At 43.0% G+C, this 21,729-nt stretch overlaps 2 protein-coding genes across 2 annotated transcripts; both read right to left on the reverse strand.

Moving 5' to 3' along the window:
• Nucleotides 1-266: 266 nt before the first annotated feature.
• On the reverse strand, nucleotides 267-14,574 carry cpe (carboxypeptidase E). The gene is made up of 9 exons (XM_076727505.1): nucleotides 14,090-14,574; nucleotides 5,507-5,703; nucleotides 5,139-5,306; nucleotides 4,095-4,212; nucleotides 3,549-3,731; nucleotides 3,061-3,200; nucleotides 2,481-2,580; nucleotides 2,083-2,201; nucleotides 267-1,433 (listed from the first exon to the last, which is right to left on the reverse strand). Exons 1-9 carry the CDS (start codon nucleotides 14,328-14,330, stop codon nucleotides 1,335-1,337), a joined length of 1,365 nt encoding a protein of 454 aa, XP_076583620.1. The 5' UTR covers nucleotides 14,331-14,574; the 3' UTR covers nucleotides 267-1,334.
• A 1,440-nt stretch (nucleotides 14,575-16,014) lies between these two features.
• msmo1 (methylsterol monooxygenase 1) lies at nucleotides 16,015-20,770 on the reverse strand. Its single transcript, XM_076727395.1, has 6 exons — nucleotides 20,717-20,770; nucleotides 19,298-19,589; nucleotides 18,994-19,142; nucleotides 18,055-18,181; nucleotides 17,600-17,754; nucleotides 16,015-16,541 (listed from the first exon to the last, which is right to left on the reverse strand). Exons 2-6 carry the CDS (start codon nucleotides 19,550-19,552, stop codon nucleotides 16,352-16,354), a joined length of 876 nt encoding a protein of 291 aa, XP_076583510.1. The 5' UTR covers nucleotides 19,553-19,589; nucleotides 20,717-20,770; the 3' UTR covers nucleotides 16,015-16,351.
• Nucleotides 20,771-21,729: the final 959 nt, after the last annotated feature.

Below are 21,729 nucleotides of genomic sequence, written 5' to 3' on the forward strand. Positions count from 1 at the left end.
GCAATATACAGTATTAACTCTAGGGGGCACCAACTCAACCCATTTCAATTACACACATTTCATTGCAAGCAACATTTTTTTCCCCCAAATTCAGATTTATTTATGTTTAATATCATGTATGACTAAAAGAGAAAAAAGCCTCATCATCACTAGCCTGCAACTGCAATACACCAGTTAACATGTGCACTGAAGGACACGACCAGTTTCTCTCTGGGGTGGCTAATTTCACCTGAACAAGCTAAAACAAAGGCAACAAGACCACAGTGTGACAACATAAAGAGGGGGATTTTATTGATCAGTTCATTCTTTACACGTGTAACCGTTTCTATAGCTATACATTCAATAAATTCTTTCTGTAGTCTCAACTACCTCCATACAGTCCCGCTCAGAAGATTAGTGTTAATTTATCATTGAAAAACAGCTTCTACATGTACTCCAATCCCTCACGTACCATAGTATTCCCTGTGTAGTGCACGTACAAAGGAATGGCTTTGGGTAGACTGAGGTGGACAGATTTATAGGTGTCATGGCCTTGTGTTCTTTGATTTTTTTTTAGTTACAAAAAACACATATTTCTTGCTATACCTAGTTCATAAATACAGTATATATTATTACCATTCATCTTGTGCTAAAATCAAAGCTGTGCTGCACTCAGTTAAAAAAAAGAAACATCAATAACATACAGGGAAATGAGCTCGCCTGTAAAGATTGTGTACAATATAATGTTTACAGTGATTTTACAGTGTTTTTAATGTCCCTGATCATCTCAGAACTGTAGTGTTGAATTTTTTTTATATTACAGGATAGAAACAGAGAGAGAAGTAGGGTGTGTGTGTGCGCGTGTGTGTGTGCAGTTGTGTGTTTCTATTTGTGTGTTTGTACTAAAGCCTGGAGAAACAGAGACATTTAAAACAGGGAGAAAAGACAAATTATTCTGGACAGAGCCATGTGGTCATGATGTAAACAGCTCTTTTACACACATCATCAGTCTCTCATTGGTTATATAGATGGGTGCCATGGTTACCAATCACGTGTACGATAAAGAACACAATACCACAGAAATCAACATCGACCTCGCTGCCACGAAAACTACCTGCAAATTCCTCCTGTGTTTGTCAGTATGTGATTGTGTGTCTGCAGGGTATTCAATCTACAGGAGTATGAGGCAAACCGTTACATAATAAACAATAGAATCAATTAAAATAATGATTGATTGAGAGAATGAAACAAAGATGAGACAATATATTCTTTTTTTTTAGAGTGGACGGGCACACAGAATGTCGAGTATATTACATCGATGTGCGGGCGGTCCGATCATCGGCCAGACAATCGCTTCAGAAGTTCAGTGTCTCTGACATCATCTTCCACCAGTCCATCAGCTCCTCCCGCTCCTCCTCCTTCCTCTCCATCAGAGACTCCAGCTCAAAGTCCACCTGAGACACACAGACACACATGGAGACAGATGAGAGGAACACACATCTGCTTTGTTTCTGGCATCAGGATACAAAAAACTTGTTTGGTTTTTGGAGAGCAATGAGGTTTAAGGAATAAGCTACAGAACTCTTTGGCTACACGGGCAGACGTGTTAGTAGCATGCATTCATTGTTAGTTCAGTCTTTAAGGTTATAAAATAGAGCATTAAACAGGCCCAGCTTTGTTTTAAACAGTCAGAAGTCAAAAAGCTTGAGAGCCATCGATTTAAGAGATCAAACTTTACTCTGCTCTTCTTTACATGTGGCCATCTATGTGGATAAACCCTGGCCAGACATAAACTGTTTATAATAAACCAGGTGTAAATAAGACATCAGATCTTAGCAGTCACTTGTTTTTATGTTTTTAAAGGCAGGCGGATCCGGTTACAGTTTCCTATTAGATCAAAGTCTTTTCCAAATATTTACAATAAATTTTCCGGTCGGACAAAATAGATTTTTGGCCGACACCGCAGATAAAATGGTTGATTTGATCTAAGGATAGCGCTGAAAGTCTCTAAAAAGGCATCACTCAGCACTGTCAGGTTCCCTCTCTAACTATGAAGTGAATGTGAGGCAGCTTTGCTTTGGTTCATGTCTCTGTGAATCTTACCCTGGTTGCGGGGCTGTAGGGAACAGCCACCTTCTTGATGACGGTCAGGTATCCTGGGGCGGAGGCTGCCACTTTGTAGTTTCCTGGAGCCAGGAGGCGCCAGTAGTCTCCATCTTTGGCTACAAAACGCAGATTTTTCTCATTAATACATGTGAGTAAGCAGCAAACGGGCCACCAAATGGATCCTCAGAGTGTACAGAGCGTTTAGAGTATCTTCACTGTCACTGTGATACAAATAAAAATCAGCTGCTGAAAAAGCGCCGCATTACCAAGTATGTCCACCAGGTGGCATCACAACACCTTTCTATTACACTTCTCATGTCAGTCAGCGGGGTGTGTTGTAACAGAGAGCAGGTGTGATTGTCAGGCTTGTGTGAAGTTTAACTGGATGCTGGTACCTGTGGTTAGGTCATGGTCAATGCCCTCCACAGAGATGGTGGCATTGGAAATGGGGTTGCCCTGCAGGTCGCGCACAAACCCTTTGACGCCACGGTGAACCTACAAACACACAAAGAGGCACAATGAAGGAGAGAGGGGACAAATGTCTGTTTGGGGGGGGGGGGGGTATGTGCATCAAATACTGTCCTTAGACATTTTCTACTGTGACATAGTACAAAGTCAGTGTATTCTGTTACTCCACTGTGAAACTGAGCCACAAGGCAACTCATTTTTATACTCTTTTGTATATAATGTACATATATATAGTTTAATTTATTTGAAGGTGATTTTTCCCCAACATTAACTTAACCATCCTTTGACCATGAAGGTGCCAATTCAGGAAATGCATCTTGAGTCATTTTTTGGAACAGTCACAGTTTATTTTGGCACTAACAGACATCTTGTTTTAACATCGAGGTGCGAGGAGCATCATTTCATTCCCTTCAGATAGAGCATACTGATTTGGTTTATGAGTCATCGCTTTCTCAAATGCTGAAACAGGTCATAGCACGCAGTCACAGTCCTGTTGGTGCTGCCCACCTGCTCGATGTAGTTGACCAGTGAGTTGCGGTTCTGCTCCCAGTAGGTCTTGAGCGTGTCCTCGTTGGGGAACTTGTCACAGCTGAGCTCCAGCGTGATCTCAAAGCAGTTGCTGCTGAGGTAGTTGAAATCCTGCATCCCTGTCATGGGTCAGAAGAGAGCGATGGCGACATTAATGAGAGAAAGAGTCACAGCTTTTAATAATTCATATCAAAAATGTTTTAAAAAATGTCATCTTAAGTACAATTTCTTCTTTTTTCTGCCTTTATTAGATGGAGTGAAGTAGAGAGTTAACAGGAAATGAAGGAAAGAGAATAAGTTCATTGTGATTGCATGGTCAGGGTCTTGACCACCAGTTCAATCTCATCTCATATATCAATATTAGCATCAGCCTCAACCAAATCCAGCCCAGTGTCAACATATAAGCTGAGGCGTGTCTTTACCTGCAGCTCACCTCATCCACACATACTGGGAGCTCGCTGTCTTACCTCCTGGCACGCTGTACCAGGCCCCTCCGTTAGTGATGCCGTCTTTGAAGCTGGAGTCGTCGTCGTTCTTACGGCAGGGGGGTCGGTGAGGGTCGGACATGACGGGGTTGTAAATGGAGTAGGCCTTTGCCAGAGACTTGAACATCACATCATCTGGACTGGCGCTGTACTCGTGGGTGGAGCCTTACGGGGAGGGGAACAAGCGAGCGCACAGTGTTTAGACAGCGGCTCTGATAAAGCATCGATTGAACACCTGCATCTGCGGCACCCTGAATGTGTGCCTGCGCAAACACATTTTGTTGAGTGGGAGTAATAACGCGCAGGAAGCCGGAGAGGGAAACAGTTTCCATCTGATTTAAATTAGAGTTACAAGATTCTGAGGAAAAGCGAATAAAACGTTTGGTGTTCGCAGGTCAAATATTAGTCTCATTAAATCAGTGGAAACATTCTTTGTATGGAGCAAGGGAACGCTTTATGAACACTTTAACAAATAACACAGGAAAACAGGGTCTGTTTGAGACTGGGTGTCTGCATGTGTTCATGTACCAGTGCGGGTCTCATCGTAGGGGTAGTTGGCCACCACGTCTCCTCCGTGCAGGTTGGCTGAGAGGACAAAGGGGATGTCCATGATCCAGTGGATCACAGCCTTGGTCTCTGGAGCCAGCTGCAGAGGAAAAAACATAAATTACCAACACTTAAAAATACACACTGCACCTGCAAACACGCCCAAGAGGTATTTCTGTATCTGAAACATAACCGTGTTCACACACCAGACGTCTTATGAAGCATTAAAGGATAAATCTGGAGATATTCTATTTTTGTTATTGTTAATAAATCCAATGAAAGGACTAAAACCAACATATAGCTGAGAGGAGCTGCAGGTTCGGGGGAAAATTCTCTGCAGGTTCGTCACTATGAACATTATATAATCAACATTTTGCTATTACATCCATTGTAATGTGCAAAAATACATGTTTTTTCATAGTGGACCCATATCTGTCATATATTCTCTACTGTGCAAAAGGACAAAACCATTGGCAATTCAATATTTTCCAATGGCAATATTATTTTTTGCTTATTTTGTATATAGTAAACAGGTATATGGTGATTTTATTTTTTTATCCCTTTTTTTAGTCTATTTTGGGTTTTTTTATGTCTCCTTTTCATTCTTACTATTATTGCTTTCTGTCTTTAACATCTTAATTTCTCCAGTGTGGGATCAATAAAGTTATGTCTTTTCTTATTGTTATTTTAAAAATGATTATAGCTGCCTTAAGTTAATCCATCTTTTAATCCGCACCTAAAAATCGTCCCTAGAAAATGCAATATTCCCTCCTATTTGAGGAACAACGGTGAAACGATGGTCAGACATTTTTGCTGTTATTTTTTATTATCATTTTTTGTATTTGTATTTGTGACCCATTTATGAAGATTTCCAAGTTCAACAGGGATGAACAGGTTGGGGCAGAGTGCCGGATAAGACTAATTGTTATTTTGGTGTTTTCATGTGATTTGTTGACAGTAAGAAGTAACAGCAGTCTTATCCTTTAATCAAACACACTGTCTGAACGTGCGTGCCTCTTGGCCTACCTTGGTGTTTTCATCCACAGCCTTCTTCATGTTCTGCAGCAGGTGGTTGTTGGCTCCACCCTCCCGCTCGTTGATGTAGATGATGCGGTCCAGATCGGGGAAGTTCCGGTTCAGGTCCACCCCCTGTGCGTTGCTGCGGCCCACGAACCAGTCCTTGATCTCCCCGGGCTAAGCAGGAAACAGGAAAAGGTGTTCAGACACTCATGTGAAGAGAAGCGAGACGGAGCTTTAATAATTAGACCTGCTAATCTCGCTGTGTGTGTGTGTGTGTGTGTGTGTGTGTGTGTGTGTGTGTGCTGTGAGGCCAATGTTTGCCGTCCTCTGAGTTTAATCCTTAGATCGGGTTTGTGTGTTTTGCCGTGTTGTACCTGAGAAGCAGCCTTCTCGAAGCCGTCTGGGTTCATGGAGGGCATGAGGTGGATGCGGGTGTTGTGGATGAGGTCGATGATGGTCTCGTTGCCTTGCTGGTACTGGTTGCACAGGTACTGAGCCAGGTTGATGAGCAGCTCCCTGCCCACGGCCTCGTTGCCGTGCATGTTGGCGATGTACTTAAACTCAGGCTCACCTGCGGGGAGCAAAGCAGAGCTGTGAGTCTACATTATGCAGTCAACCTTCATCTGTGCAGAGTGTTCACGGCTCAGGGGCCGAACAGAAACACAACCGCCCACAAAACCACAGAAATCTCACTATAATGTCTCAATCTTTGTTAGAGGAAGCCATTTTAGTTATGGAAACACACATTTCCTTTCTCTCTTTTGGACCCAGAGGTGGTGGAAGGCCACTGTTAAAGCATTCCCAGGTGTTAGAGAGGTTCCCCTGGACACACACACACCTTTCCACTGTAACACTGGATGTACACACTCCAGCAGTGACACACACACACTGGTTCATCAGCTCAAAGGTTAAACAGAATTGAACGCTTCAGCCCAGAACTCCATTTGGACAATAATGACCGAGATTAGTGAGAGACACTGTCAAAGAGTGTTCTGCCTAAATCCTGACAGGTCTGGGATCCGATTGGAGTAATCACAGAGAGTCTGACAAAATTAGGGCTCCTCAGGGTTTCTTCCACGCTGTCACTGCTCTTACAGAAAAGCACATGTGAAATTCATGTTTTTACACGTGAAATATAATATTTCCGCACTGAGAAACAGCATTTAAAATTCACATTCAGGCACAATGATTTCAGACATTTTGCATGTGAAACGTGCCTGAATTTGAGAAGCTGCAGTGATAAACGTCGAGTGAAACTTATATTTTGCACGTTTTTCTCATGTGAAAATGATAATCACTCTCACTGAATTTGTTCGATACTGTTTTCACAGTTTCACAGTTGCTTCCAGGGAGAACTTCAAAGGCTCAAATCCTCAGCTTTTACTGGAAGTGCATTCAGCTCGGCACATAGCTGAGCACATACATGCATAATGAGGGCAGCTGCGATATAAACCACAGAAAAGCAGCTAATATTCACATGTCAGAGGCTGGAACCAGAGAATAGTTGGTCTTTTCCCCCTCAATAAATAACTCAGCCAATTCAGTGATCATCGAAATTGCTGTAGTTTAATTGTCTTTCTTTTACTGATGAATCAACGTATATTAAAAACGTACCACACGGCTGATGCTTTTGATTCTAAAGCTGCTTTCATGTCAGTTTACAGGCACAAAAACATGAGAGGACGGCGTTACCTCGGCTCGCTTTGCTGTCCTTTATCACAGGACTCACTGCTTTTATATCTGACTGTTATTTATACCATAAAAGCTGTTTTAATGATAAAGCCTCTGACCATCTGTTTAATGCACTAATTAGCGGTTCCTTCTCTTCTTTTTGCCTCTTGTGTATTCAAATACACACACACACACACACACACACACACACACACACACACACACACAAGCGAGCGAGGGATGTATATGAAGCCCTTTAGTGACTTTCTGTGGCTGTTTTGAGCTCTGAGGAAAAACGTCCTTTGTTCAGATCAGTTAAGAGTTATTTAGCTCAGGATCAGCAGATGGTGAGGAGTGTGTGTTGGTGTCTGTTTGTGTGTGTGTGTATGTTTGAAGCCAAGTCACAGCGGGGATCCTGCTTTTATAGGGGGGCTTTGTGTGTGTGTGTCTTAATAATGTTTTGCACCTCTATTTTCAGGGCTTCTTTTCCTGCTGTCTGCATTTGTCACGTCATTCAAACTGATATTCTGTATAAAAATAACACTTTCGAGATGAAGTGTGCACGTGTGCCGATGCTTTTCTTTAATCCATTTTAGTGGATTTCTTTGACAGTTTGATGTATTTGTAAAATAATCCCAGTGGCTGCATGAGTAAGTACCACGCACACACACGCACACACACACACACGCACACACCGCCCAGCACACATCTGGTACTCAGGTTATTTTTAAACGCTCAAATCTGGTTTCTCTCTGAGTTGCTACTAATGATTTCAAGACTGCAATTAACTCTTTCTGTTCTGATGTCGGAGAATGTTTTTTACAGGCTTCAGAGGCCTGACAGAGCTGTCAAACACATGCACTCACATGTTCACACACACACACACACACACACACACACACACACACACACACACACTTTAACGCTGAACTCTGTCTAAATGAGTTACTGTGATTCAAGCTGTTACACAGATGCTCAGTATCTGGAGACCCTTCCTCTCTCTCACACATGAATTTAAAGATGTATTTAGGTGAGTTCTGGGTGATGCGCCATGTGCTGACGATGATTCGCTGCATCACTCTTTTATATTAATATCATTAGTTATCATTTTTGCTAACTCACGCTGATGTAACAGCTCTGCTTGCTCTTTGTGCACACATACACACACACACACACAGAGGACGCATATTTGCACAAAAGCGAGTGTGACACATCACTGCGTAGGTGGAAAAAATCTAAATGTCCTTTCCCCTCTGAAGGCAACTGTGTCCTGTCCTTTTTTTTCTCAGGTTATGACTCCTCTCTGTCAGGCTGTCTGCACCTCTCCGAGCTCTTACTCTCTTGTGCACAACCATAACCGCTCACTCAAGTAAAAGAAAAAGCACATGTGAACTTTTCACATGTGAAACATCATTTGACATGTGATCACTTCACATATGGGTACATACGGGTGGTGTTTCGTTACCATGTTCCCATCAGGTTCACGGCTGAATTCATTATATGTAAAACAATATTTTATAAGCTGTCATGGTGACACATTAAGCAAAATCCAAACTGGGTTCAGGACAACAGCAGAACACTCAGGACAATGAGAGGCAGTCAGCACACTTCAGGCAAACAGGAGCAAACATGGCGGATGTTGTTTTATGTCACGTATCGATCCAAACTGTAGGTGGAGCTACCTTTTTTTTTTTTAGAATGAACTGATTTATTGCTAAGTCCAGAAAATGTCACACCTTTGCTTTTTTTTTGTTTGAAAAATGAATTGAATGCTTAATAAACCATCAAGACCGGTGGCTTTTTGCTCATGTGCATGTTTGCATGAAGAAGACATTGAAGGTGGAGGGTTGGATTATCATCTGCTGTCTTGCTAAATTCATTGTGTGGACGACCTCTGTTTGTCCTTGGTTTTCAAGCACATGTGAGCATACTTAAACACCCCTAAGCAGTGGAGATCTTCTAAATGTGTGTGAAAGGCTGACATGGCGCAGCATCTCCCTTTAACTCCACTGATTTCCCCTCAGGTCGATGAAATCCATCTGAGGCGAACAAAGCCCACCGCATCAACCTGCACTTTGTTATCAAAGGTGTCTGGCAGGTGATCAATGAGGTTTCCTAGGCAGCAGCGTAATTACGACCACCGCTGCCACGTCATTAGGGAAGCACCACGTTGGCAACCCTGACACAGGCGGGCACTTAGGGAGACAAATCGACTCGGAGGTTGAGTAAACAGGCTCTCACTCTGCGTCTGTCTGCCTGTCCCACACTCAACACATGTACACACACACACACACACAGTTTGTTGGCTCTGAATCACTCTGTCATCTGATATCACAGAGATACACACAGGTCAAATAATAAACTCATATATGGTGAAAGGTCGGATCACATTACAGCTGATACGTGCACAGAGAGCCATGTTCCAAACCTTTTCCTCACTAGCCTCTGTTCCACCAGCTTCACTCTTTTAACATCTAACTAATGACTATTTTTAATATCAAGTAATCTGCAGATTATTTTCTGTCTGGTGTTTAAATTAGTTTTAATGTAGGTGTTGAAAAATTGTTTGGTCCAACAAAAAGATGTTCACTTGACTGTATAATTAATAGATTATCAAAGTAAGTTGCAAGATAAAACAACAATGTTAGCATTTAACAGCTGTATATCCCATGATTCTATATATCCATGATTCTTAGTCTTTGCTAGCTCTGTAGCAGCTCTACATCCTAGCATTCAGTGAGCTAAGAGATCCACATTTAGCCCTTAGAAAACAAAAGCTCCATAAATATGTTTGAGCTTTTGCAGACATAAACCTGCAGAAGTGAGTAGAACAGCGGATAAGAAAGGAACTGGCTGTCGACTGCTCGTATGGCCAATACACAGCATGACGTGAAGTGATCACGCAGCGCGCTGAGATGCTGCATATGAAGCATGCAAGCCACAGAAACGTTAGCTGCAACACAGCGAGGAGTGATGAACGTGGAGGGAATGAAAGGAACAGAGGGAAGAGGAATAAAACTGAAAACGTGAGCAGAGGAACGCGAGAAACAGAACGGAGGTTTTGGTAGAGGAAGAAGCAAAAGAAGCAGAAGCAGTCAGAGCACGGCGGAGGCAGGGTGGAGGAGGGTGGAGGAGGGTGCCTGTGGTGTCTGATGTATAATAAATGACCTCTGGCTGATGCCTTGGCCTTCCTCTCATCCTCCTTCCGTTATTACTCCCCCTGCATTCATTGGACCACCCCTCCTCTTCTCCCTCGTCACCCTTGCACTCCTGTTACATTTCCCGTTTTCTCCATCATCATTCCTTTCTTTTTTGTCTCCGGTGGCCATCGGCTCCTCCTTCCTCTCAGCTGTTTTCCCTATCTCTGCTTGAGGAGGCTCCTCGCAGCTAAATGTCCAAACGATGCACTGGGTTCACACTCCACTCTCCTCCACTGTAATGTGTGCGATTAAATTCATGCCTACCTGTGTTTTACTGTATATTCAATATGTCATATGTCATTTGACACGACCGTATCCAGCTGTGTGTCTGGCTGCTGTACGCTTTAACTGAGCATCTGTGTGCGCGCTCACCAGGGATTACATATTTCCTCTGTCGTCTGATAAAACGGTCCAGCGTCTCCACCACGAGATGGTCTACAGCATACTGACATGAGTCTTTTTTTCACCTTCAGACAAAGGAAAAGCCATTACAAGATAGGGTTTCTCCTCTCACTCGAAGCCTTGTAAACAGTTCCAGACATGAGAGGTGAAAGAGTTTAGCCAGAGCCCATTTCATTGAAGAGAAACCCTTCGTTTCTGCTCCTCTACACTCAAATATGACGCAGCTTCAAGATGTAAACAAGTGTTATTCAGATCCTTTACTTACGTAAAATAACACCATACTATAAAACTGCTCTATTACAGGTGAAAGTCCTGCATTCACAGTCTTACTTCAGTAAAAGTACATAAACGCTATCATCAACGTGCACTGAAAGGATCATTCATGCTCATTATGCAACAGAATGGACGGTTAGAGATTATCATTATATGTATTATATTGCTGAATTTTATTATAGGATGTGCTAATGTGTATGTTTAACTACTTTAAATACTGTCACCTTATCATTTTTTTTATCATAAGACACTTACTCTTAGTTGCAGACAGTTAAATGAGAAGACTCTACTCTACTGCTCTAATGTCTATATGTTAAATATGAAGCTGGCAGCCGGTTGGCTTAGCTTAGCACAGCGACAGAAGGCCGAGCAGCACCTCTTAAGATCGATAATTAACACATTATATCTTCTAAAATGACAATTGGCTGTTTTACGGGGGAGTTATGTGCCTAGCAAGAAACTGAGACTCCAGGAAGTTACTGTACCTGGCCAAGAAACGGTTGCCACATAACCCCTGTAAAACCGCAAAGTGTGGTTTTTACAGCTCACTTCTGTGAATGGTGAGAATTAGAGGTGCTGTCAGACATTTCTGTCAATGCTGGACGGAGCCGGGCAAGCTGATTCCAGTCTTTGCTCTAAACTAAGGCTGCTGGCTGCAAGTTGAGATGGTCATCTTGGTAGAAAATAGTTTCCCATTTACACATCCAGCAGGCAGCATTAGCATCAGTCTGTGTCTACCTGGGAAAAGTAAGTCCAATATTCACTCTCCTTTAGCTCTCTTTAGTCTCCATCAACTCCTCAGGGGGAAATCTGGCTCTTTAGATGCTACATGTTCCACTTTCTCCACCAGCCGTCAGCTAACTTTGTCTGCTAACTGTCTGGAACTGTGTCTCCGTTAAGGAAGGAGGCCTCTGAACTGAGACACAGCTAAAGACTGTATGTAAACTATATAAAATGTTATCATGATTGGGTATGAAAGGGGCATCCTCCAATAAGGGATCAACAAGTCCAGACTATCACATTCAACTAAACAACCCCTTTGCTCCTGCACTCCTAGTAGATGGAGAGGGGGGGTGGCAGGTTAACAAGGTGGATGCATTGTGGTCATTTTGCTGCAAGCGAGATGGCAAATAGCCTACTGACTCATTGCTAATTTAAAAATAGTGATTACGGCCGCTTACTTGAGTATATATACTCAGTTGCTGTCCTCTCCGCTGCTGCCCATGCGCCTGCATTTCATGCATTTAATATGTAACCGGCATGTTTACACTGTCGGCTGTAGGCAGCTCCGGTGCCGCAGTGCATGACAGATGGCTGCTTACTGACAGATGCACGAGCTCAGGACCGCCGTCCTTCGGAGGCAGCCAACCACGAGCAGACAGTCAGCTCAGTGAACTAAGCCGATCTGTTGCCCCAGCAACTGCTATTTCGGCTCCACCTTGGAGTTTCAACACATTGCGGGGGGGGGGGGGGGGGGGGGGTCAGACCAAACATTGGTTGGGCGTCTTAAAGGGAAGCTCAAAAAATTCATCGCCCTCCTTCTTGCTGTGGATGTTTTGCTCAGCAGAGGTGGAGGGAGGAGTGGTGGGGTGGGGGTGCTGCCTCTGTTGGTGAAGCAGCGGCTTGGAAACTCATCTGGTAGTAATAAGGACTCCACAGCGCTACTGTGACTCATGCCTGCGCACGCCCACCAGACCATTACAGGCTTATTTAGTACGTCCATACGGTCATTAGACTCTGTGACCACGTGAGCTGCAAAAACACACAAAACCTGCGGCGCAGCGTCAAGACCACGTAAACACACCCAGAGAGGAAAACACACCTTTACAACAAAAACTGAACCATTGAACCACCACAGACTGGACCGTGAACTACACACACAGCACTTACAGGCAGCTTTTTTTTTTTTTTTTTTCTTGTTTCAGGTTGAAATTAATCACTTCCTGCTGCGTGTCACTGTTAAGCCTCCTGTTCAGAGCGCTGGACAGGAACCACTGACCCATTCCCAGACGTTCGTTAAAGGTTACATGCACCACAAGCCAATCAGTTGACGTTACATTATTATCCATAGGTGCAAACACAGTGTCCTCTCATATCAGGAGAAAGTGCACCCATTTCTAACATTTACAGGACACATCTTTCTAGCTGATGCATTCAATGTTACGTTCGTTTTGGATTGAGAGGTTAAAAAATGGTAACTAGAGTGAATTTGGTTTATTACAAAAACGCTGGAATTCAATTTATTTCCAGTACTGTCTCTGGTGTTTTCACAGTCCAACAACATTTGTCAGGATGGAGGCAGGCATTCAATTTCTGACATTCAGAAGCAGATAACAGATATAAAAAGCTGGAATATTGAATCACGTCTGGTGTGATTTAATTCCAGACTGAAATGAAACAATACACAGAAGAAGTAAAGGAACATTTCAGACAATTTGGCTCTTCTTGTTCATCACTTCCATCACACATTCAGTTGAAGGTAATTCAAGCCCGTCCTACATTTCCAGCAAGCCCCTGAAGGCCAGCTGCACACAGGTGCATTTTCACAGTGTGAAAACCAGTTTGACATTTTCAGATATGTTTTCTTCTCCTGTTGCTTTGAGGCCAATTTTGTGAAAAGATGCTCCCCTAAATTAACCTTTGAGAAATACACATGATGTATTTTTTTCCTCTATTCGGGCGTAACTTTAGAGAAAGAAGAAGGTGGGTTTCATCTGCAAACAGCAGCAGCTGTCGCCTCACATCACTTCTTCTACTCTATGGTTTCCTCCATCCTGCAGTCCAGTCCTGACGGGCTGAGGAAGAGTGATGCGGACGCTGGGAAGTCATGACATAACCCAGGTCCACTTACTAACGTTATAGCTGCACTAACCCCGTCAGGCTTTACGGATTCGATTAATATTCAGCTCTTTGACGTTATGAACTCTTTTCTCTCATATGCTGCAGCCAACGCGGCTCATACATCTGCTTTTGATTCGAGCGGATGTTAATGCAGCCCAATGAGCCGTGGCATGATCCACGGGATGCATTAGTCAGAATCACGACTTGGGATGAGGGATCCTTATCAACCAGCAAAATGGCGGCTTTGCGTGGCTGATCCTACGATCTGTCATTTACATTCCTCTGAAGTGATGCGGCAGGCCCCGCGCTCACCGTTTCACGCGCAGCACGACGCACCTGCGCTCCTCCGCTCCGGTTCTCCAGCATCGGACACGCAGGTCGTTTCTGAACCACCCTCACAGAGAAACCACGGGCTGCTTCTGTGTGCGCAATAGTGCGTGATGTGTTTGTGTTATCGCAGCGTGCGGGGATGGGTTCCTGCCGCGGAGGAAAGCGGGGACAAAGGGAGCGGGATGGGGCGCGCACTCACCGCAGTATGAAGCAAGACTTTAACGTATGCGTAAAACTGACCAGGCTCGTGCGTCCCGGGGTTGTCGGACATCTCCAGCACCAGCAGCTCGCGGCCCTCGAAGCTCTCCCCGATGGTGTAGATGCGAGTGATGGTCGGGCACTGCAGCCACACCGACACCAGCGCCTTTCGCAGCTCCTCATAACGGTGGTACTCGAAGGAGATCTCGCCATCGGTACCGGCTGCGCTGACCAGGGCGACCGCTGCGGCCGCGAGTAAAACCACCGAAACGAACTGCTTCATTTTGACTTGTCCTCTTTTTTCCCTAAGCCCTGTCTGACTGTCTGCCTGCGGCTTGGTCCCAAGCCTTATCTCTGTGCTGCAGCTTCGCTTTAAGCTATAAATATCTCTCCCCGTGCCTCTCTCTCTCTCTCTCTCTCTCTCTCTCTCTCTCTCTCTCTCTCTCTCTCTCTCTCTCTCTCTCTCTCTCTCTCCCTCCTTTTGCTGGAGTGCGATGCGCCGCCGTACCTGAGCGCAGGCTGCCTCCAGTGTAAAGCCAGCAGAGGATCATCGCATCCGGTCACAATTTTCAGAATAAAGACTTCTCATGCGGCGCTCAACGGATGAAGCTGTTTATCTTACATGTTTAAAATAAAAGCCCATATGTCGTAAAATTGGAGACCCAAAGTATTCCATATAATAAACTGATATATTAGACAAATATATAAGCACACAATGTGAAATAATCCAATAAATTGTTCAAAGTCAACTTAGGTATAATTTATTATTTATTGTTATTTCTTCCTGCTTCTTTCTCAATAAAAGAGTTTATTGCAAGCCTTGTGAGTTTTATTTAATTCCAGCCAGACCGCGGTAAAAATTGGCATCATAAAATAAAATTATCACTCGGCAAACAACAGACTTGGAGATAAAAACTGTGGGAATTAAATAAATTGACTCTCAATAAACTTTGTAACTGTGAAAAGAAGCATAAGAAACAACACTTCATAACAAGTGAGCCACTTTAAATTTAATTTATTTAGGGTTCGGACAAATGTGAGGATATCATCTGGGCTCTGGGACATTGTTATGGTATTTTCAACGGTCACCAATTGGAAAAATATTAAACAGATTAAACAATAATCGTCAATAATAGAGCCCTGCTGTAAACGCCGACAGCATTTTCTATCATAGAGCACCAAACTAAGTGCAGTTCATGAAAAATGAATCTGCCCATGGAGAACCAATCCAGAGGTGACACCGCAGCTTCAGCCCTTAGTGTAGGACTGCTTCACTTCCTGTTTGGTACCTGCTGCTGCTGGCTGACTTGACGCAGATGTATGCGCTGAATGGGGCGGTGGGGTGTGTCCACAGTGCAGCAGAGAGGAGATGGAGGGAACCTTCAGCTTTTACACACGAAATCACCCACTTCCCCATTAACTGACTGTGTCTGCAGAGAAATACGAAAAATAGTCACCGAGAAGATCCTGTGATGTTCAGCTTTAACAGAAATATTCAAGCCTCAACTGCAGGTGATCCCAGTAGAAATGTGCCATTAATGGACGATATCTTATGAACACGATGGCACATATATGATGACCTGAGGAACAAGTTTCTTTAATGACAAAATTCTGTCAAAAAATGCTCAACACAACCAAACTCCTGTTCAAACTCAGTTGTAGTTTTATTCTAATGTGACAAAAACAGAAAATAACAAGACATTTTCAAGGTTTCTTTTTGTAAAATCAAGATTAATTTATTCTTACAGACTTAAACAAAGTAGGCTTGAACAAAGTGCCATATGAGCCGATTCCTTCCAAACCGTCACAAACTGACATGGTTCATGTCAAACGTGTCCACGCTGGGTTTCAACAGGTCGCACTGAACTGCAGCTATAACACAAAGTCACTCAGTGACTCAGTTTGACTAGAGAGGAAGCGCTAAAGTGCTCAGACATACAGGAGGTATACGGAAGCATTTCACAAGAGAGCCGTACGGTACGACTTGTTTTTTTTTCATTCAATGAGCAAAGCAGCAAATCAAAATGAGGATGTTGACGGTTTTTATTCAACCAGAAGCTGTTGACAGAAGCAGACAACAACATTTCTTCAGCAGAAAGGCACAGAAGACGGACTGAAGTCAAGCCGCAGTCCCGTCCAGAATCAAACCAGTCGCCCTGATTCGTTTAAAGTACACCTGTGGTGTGTGATTCAGATTCAGAGGCAGCGCTGTTTGTGTTCTCGCCGCGTGTCTCTACAACTCGCTGCCTCCTCCCCCCTCGTCCTGACCGATCAGGCCTGTGTACCAACAGAAGCACCAGTGGTTTACTGCTCCTTCTTGTCTCCCTCTTTCAGCATGTGCTTGTTGTACTGGCTGTCCGTCTTCAGCAGCTTGTCCCACCAGGTGAAGGTGGAGGAGTAGTTCCCGACGAAGTTCATGTGGTGGAAGTCGTGGAAACGGCTGCCGGCGTAGAACGGGATCAGGTGGAGGGGGTTCAGGGGGATGTCGTAACCGCTGAGAGGGAGCAAGAGAGAGTCTGTCAGCTTTCATTCAGAGACTGTTTTCAGAGACAGAGACGATCAAAAATGATGATTTTGTAAAGGTGATACTGAGGAGAGGACGAAAGAAAGTCTGACTTTTCTCACAAGAATTTTTTATATTAGAGGCCCTACCTGCAAAAAATATTGATTAAATAAAGGATGACAGGAAAAAATGTGTAAATTGAGGCAAAATCTGGAAAAATTGCGGAATTATTCATGTTAATTTAACAATTAATTTCTTCTAAATGTATTTATTTCACCTCTTTCTCCTTTTTTCTGCCTTGTTCTACACTGTGTGACTTCTTTGAGTTGTATATGTTCTATATTGTGTCCACACTTTAAGGATTATTTATTTATCATTTATAAGACTAATTATCAACAAAGTTTATGTAATTTAGAGTCAGTGGGTCATTTTACATTAAATAATAATGAATAAAACATTATTTTTAGAGAATTTTTAGAAGCGAGTTGCAAAGTGATTTACAAAAAGACACAAAACCAGGAAAATGTATGAAACTTAGATAAAATTCAATTTAAATTCAGTTATTTTCTATTTAAAATTAGATTTTCTAACTTAAATTCATTTAAGTTCAGCACAGACACGACCTACAAAACAGCCTATGAGTCTAGAGTCTGCGGTCGTGTTTACACCTTCACAGTCTACATCGCTCACTGAAACTGTATGTATGTAATCCAAAAATAACAGCAAAATATAAACATGTTAACATAATAATAAGGCTGCAGTATTTAAAGAGCAGAGAGCTCTGTGTCACCTAATATGACAGTAACATCTGGTGTTCTCTGTGGCCCTCTAGTGGTCGACCTCTGCAGTGAACACGATGACAAACGTGCAGTTTGTCATGTAACTGCTGTGTCACTCTTCACTGTGATCGCTCATGTAACCGCTGCTGAAAGTGTTATATCCTGCTCTCCTCAGAGTCCTAACAATAAACTGTCCAACATCACAGAGACAGGGAGAGACAGGGCAGCAAAAAAAAAAACAGAATGACCGAAGCTGTTGCTGCATCCTACCTGTGGACATCGATGGTCTCCAGCAGGCGGAAGGACACCCAGGCCCACAGGAAGAACACGTGGTTACAGAAGATCATGATGCCGATGAAGAAGCCAGCCCCCAGGATGAGCGTCTCGGCAGGATGAGCGTATTCTGCCTGCATGCCGAACGGAGCCTGAGGGACAGCGGAGACACTGTGATGAAGACGTGTGCACGCGCGTGGACGTGTCTTACTAAAGCTGGGGGACATAAATCCATTTACAAGCAGTGTCTATGGTTAGGGTGAGTCCCCAGGAAATGAATGTAAGTCTATGTCATATCCCCAAAGGTGACGGAAACACAGCGGTGTGTGTTTGAATGTGTGTGTGCTCACTTTTCCTACACCTGCGGGAGTGTTTTTAATGTGTAACCGCACTGTAAACAGATACACTTGTGTTTGTGTTTGTTCATCTTATCACATGCAGCTCTTACTCACAGTGAACTCGTGGTGGACTTTGTGGATGTATTTGTAGATCCTGCGGTGATGCAGCAGGCGGTGCAGGAAGTAGTGCCAGGTGTCTTCAACGACAGCACAGCCGAAGCACTGAGCGAGGACGTACGGCCTGGAGGAGGAGGCGGGGAGACGAGGGTCATCGTTAGAAAATCCCAACCGACAGATTTCACTGACGGACAGAGAGTCTACACAAAGTTCTTAATCAAGTCAACTGGAGATATTGTTTTCATCTCATAGTGGACGACTTGTGACCAGATAATTCAATTGTTTGCTATAAGAGACAAAAACATACATATCACTCACATCCTGAATGGACAGAACAGTAAAAACTACATGACATAAATAAATGCACTCATGTTATTATTATATGTTATATTTTTCCTGTAATGCTGTTGTTCACATTACTGTTTTCAAGTGAACTGTAATTAAAAACAAACAAAAACAAAAAGTTTTCTCCGACATGTCGGATAACAGTCGCTTTAAACCCGCATTTGATCATTTTCTATGTGATTTTGTCTCAATTTCCTACATTTCAATATGCATTAATAATGAAAAAATAATCTTAATATCACACTATTTATTTCAGTTGTATTTTCTGGCTCCGTGGATTTATCTAAACAAAATGGTTTGACTGTATCTATCAGAATTTATCTAATGACGTTAAGATAATTGACACATTTTCTCTGGTTTGATTACATGTAAAGCAGAAATGAAGGTGCAGGAGAGGCCTGAGTCCATTTTAAGGCTCTGCAGAGCAAAACATTTTCGAAAAAAGACATAAAATAAAGTTTCTATCCAAAACAGCCTCATTTCTGCCGTCACCACAGTTTGGATTTTACATTTAAGTTGTTAAAAACGCAAAAACACAAGGATGTGAGTCTACATCCGGGGTATGTGATGTGTTCAGGTGTCTTCACTGACCAGCGCGGCATGGAGTCCCAGTCATACGGGATGTTGAAGTACTCAGTGAAGTAGTAAGTCCCACAGATCAAAGGCAGCTGGATGCAGAAATGGTTGAACAGCAGCATCTTGAAACATCTCCACTGTTTCTCCCACGTCTCTGGTTTGTCCTGCACGTGCATGCGCACACACACACGCACGCGTGCGCGCACACACACACACACACACACACACACACACACACACACACACAGAGATCGTCCATCAAGAATAACATAATAATCTTTCTAAAAATGAAATCGTAACAACCAAAAACCTCACAAACCTGCTGGATCTTGTATTTCTGCATGAAGGGCATGAACTGGAAGAGGAATCCAGGGAGGCAGAACAGGAAGTAGATGAACTCGTGGACGATGAGGGACCCCCAGGTGGCGATCTGGAACTTGGTGTAGTTGTCCAGCATGTAGCCCCAGGCGTGCTTCAGGGAGGGCTGGAAGGGGTTTTCTGGCAACACCGCATCCATGTACTCCACCGCCAGGTAGGCAGAGCTCAAGATGTCTGCCGTGCCGTTCACCGCCATGATGGACAACCAGGTGACTGCAGGTGTGGAGGGAAGACTGGGAAACAGGAAGACCGCGTTACACATGCACCAATCAGAGAAGACGTGAAGTCATTACAGCTCCAGGTGGACAGACTGAGAGTCTCTGTCCTGTGAGTCCATGACAAGCTTGTCTTTTAGTCACAGTTTAAAGACGTCTGAATCAAAGTCAAGTCCAGCATTCAAAAGTAAAGTGAAGTGTTATCAGCCTAGTAAGCTTCAAGTGTCAAAACTAAAGTACTTCTAATGCTAATGCAGTGTTTTATGGGATTATTAACATATAAACAGGTGGGATCTTGAGGTGGAGCTGTTACCTACTTCTAGAGACGTGGATAGTTTGTAGTTGTGCATCATCTTATATAAATGCATCAAAGGTTCTGGATGGAAAATCTGATTCTACAAGCTAGAAACTGTAGTTTCCAGATAAACGTAGTGCAGTATAAAGTACAACATGCCCCTCTGGAATGAAGTAGCAAGTAAAAATAAAACCGTGGAAACAGTCAGGGAAAGTACAAGTACCACGGAGTCATACTTGAGTACAGTACTTGAGTAAATGCAATGCTCCACAACTGCAGAATTTAAAACACTTTACTACTGAAACACAACAACTAAACTCTGAGCACTGCTTACAGTGTGTACTAAACATCAAAAGATAGGGCTGCACATATAACTACCACATGCCAATATTGATATTTACTTCTTTTACAAGTGTTTTTGGCTTTGAAGCAAAATACACTGACATAACACTAATACCATGTACATAAGGCCGCATCTAAATACTGCTTAAATAATAAATTAAATACAGAAACATGCAGTATCACACTGCTAACATGCCGTCAGCTCCAACAACTACTTCAACTCAGTATCAGACTCATGCAGCTGTTAAATGTTTCATTACATTCCCACAGAAGATACCTGCACAGGTAAAACACATCACTGATACCTGGACGCTGACTCTATATCATGATTCATTAAGAACCTGAACGTTTCATCTAAACCTACAAAACGCGCCTAAATATTTTTTCTTTGGGTTTTACAGCTAAAAAACGACACTGTTCTTCGCTCAAATACACAGACAACAGATTCACTTCATCAAAATTCAGCTAAATAAGTCATTCGTAGCCACAGACGTCGGTAAACTCTCACCTTACGTGTGTCCCGTCTACCTGAGCAAGAGACGGCTGGCCGGGTGAAGTACAGTCATATAGAACAATCTGATTGGCCGAGCGGAGAGGAGACTGACGTCGGGGGGCCGAGCGGCGTCGCTGATTGGTCTGCGGGATGGAGCGATGATAGTGAGACTGGACGTTTCTACAGCAACGGCCAATCAGAGGCGAGCTCGGCTTTCATAACCGTGGCAGCGCTGAACAGGCCGTATGAGGGAGGAGATGGGGTGGTCGGAGGTTCGTGGATCAGGCGCGTGTCTTCCATCTTAAATTTACATTATAACAGGTTCAACATTTCCAATGTTACAGAGGCTGTGAGACACACAAACAGTCCTCTAAAATTCACTTATTCATCACTTAAAGTGTTTTTAAATACAATTAAGCAACAATGAACTGATGTTTTTGGTTAATAAACAGTAAAAGTAAATTCTTTGGTCATATTTTTTCAGAAATGTAAAATAAAAATGTTGTGTTTCAGTTCTTGTCATATAGTTAATTGTGACTATAGAGCTGAATACAATTTAAAAACTAAGCTTAAGTTTCTGTGGCAATAACAAAACAATATTTCCTCTGACACTTTGGTGGAAGTATTCATATCATTAATTCAAAAGTGCAGTACAGTACTGTGGCAGTACCACAGTGTACTGCACTAAAGTAAAAGTCCTTCATTCAATGTCTTAGAAGGACATTTGGTTATTACTTAATATTATAATTATTGTTGAATGCAATCAGTGAGAATGCATCATATTTCATAAGATGCTCATACAGTAAGTTTAACTGTATAAAATCTTAAATCTGCTCTACCAGCTATAGCCAATACATAAATATACTGAAATATAGAGTATTTAGTATTCTTAGAAGTTCCCAAGAAAATAAGACTTGTACTTGAGTAAATGTACTCAGTCACGCTCCATCACAGCAAAAGGTTTTCTCAAAATAAGCCCAATTCTCAAATATTACATGTTTCTAAATGATGCAGCTTTTGCTACTTCA

This window comes from Chaetodon auriga, chromosome 4 (assembly GCF_051107435.1).
Source record: "Chaetodon auriga isolate fChaAug3 chromosome 4, fChaAug3.hap1, whole genome shotgun sequence".
In the NCBI taxonomy this organism is placed as follows: domain Eukaryota; kingdom Metazoa; phylum Chordata; class Actinopteri; order Chaetodontiformes; family Chaetodontidae; genus Chaetodon; species Chaetodon auriga.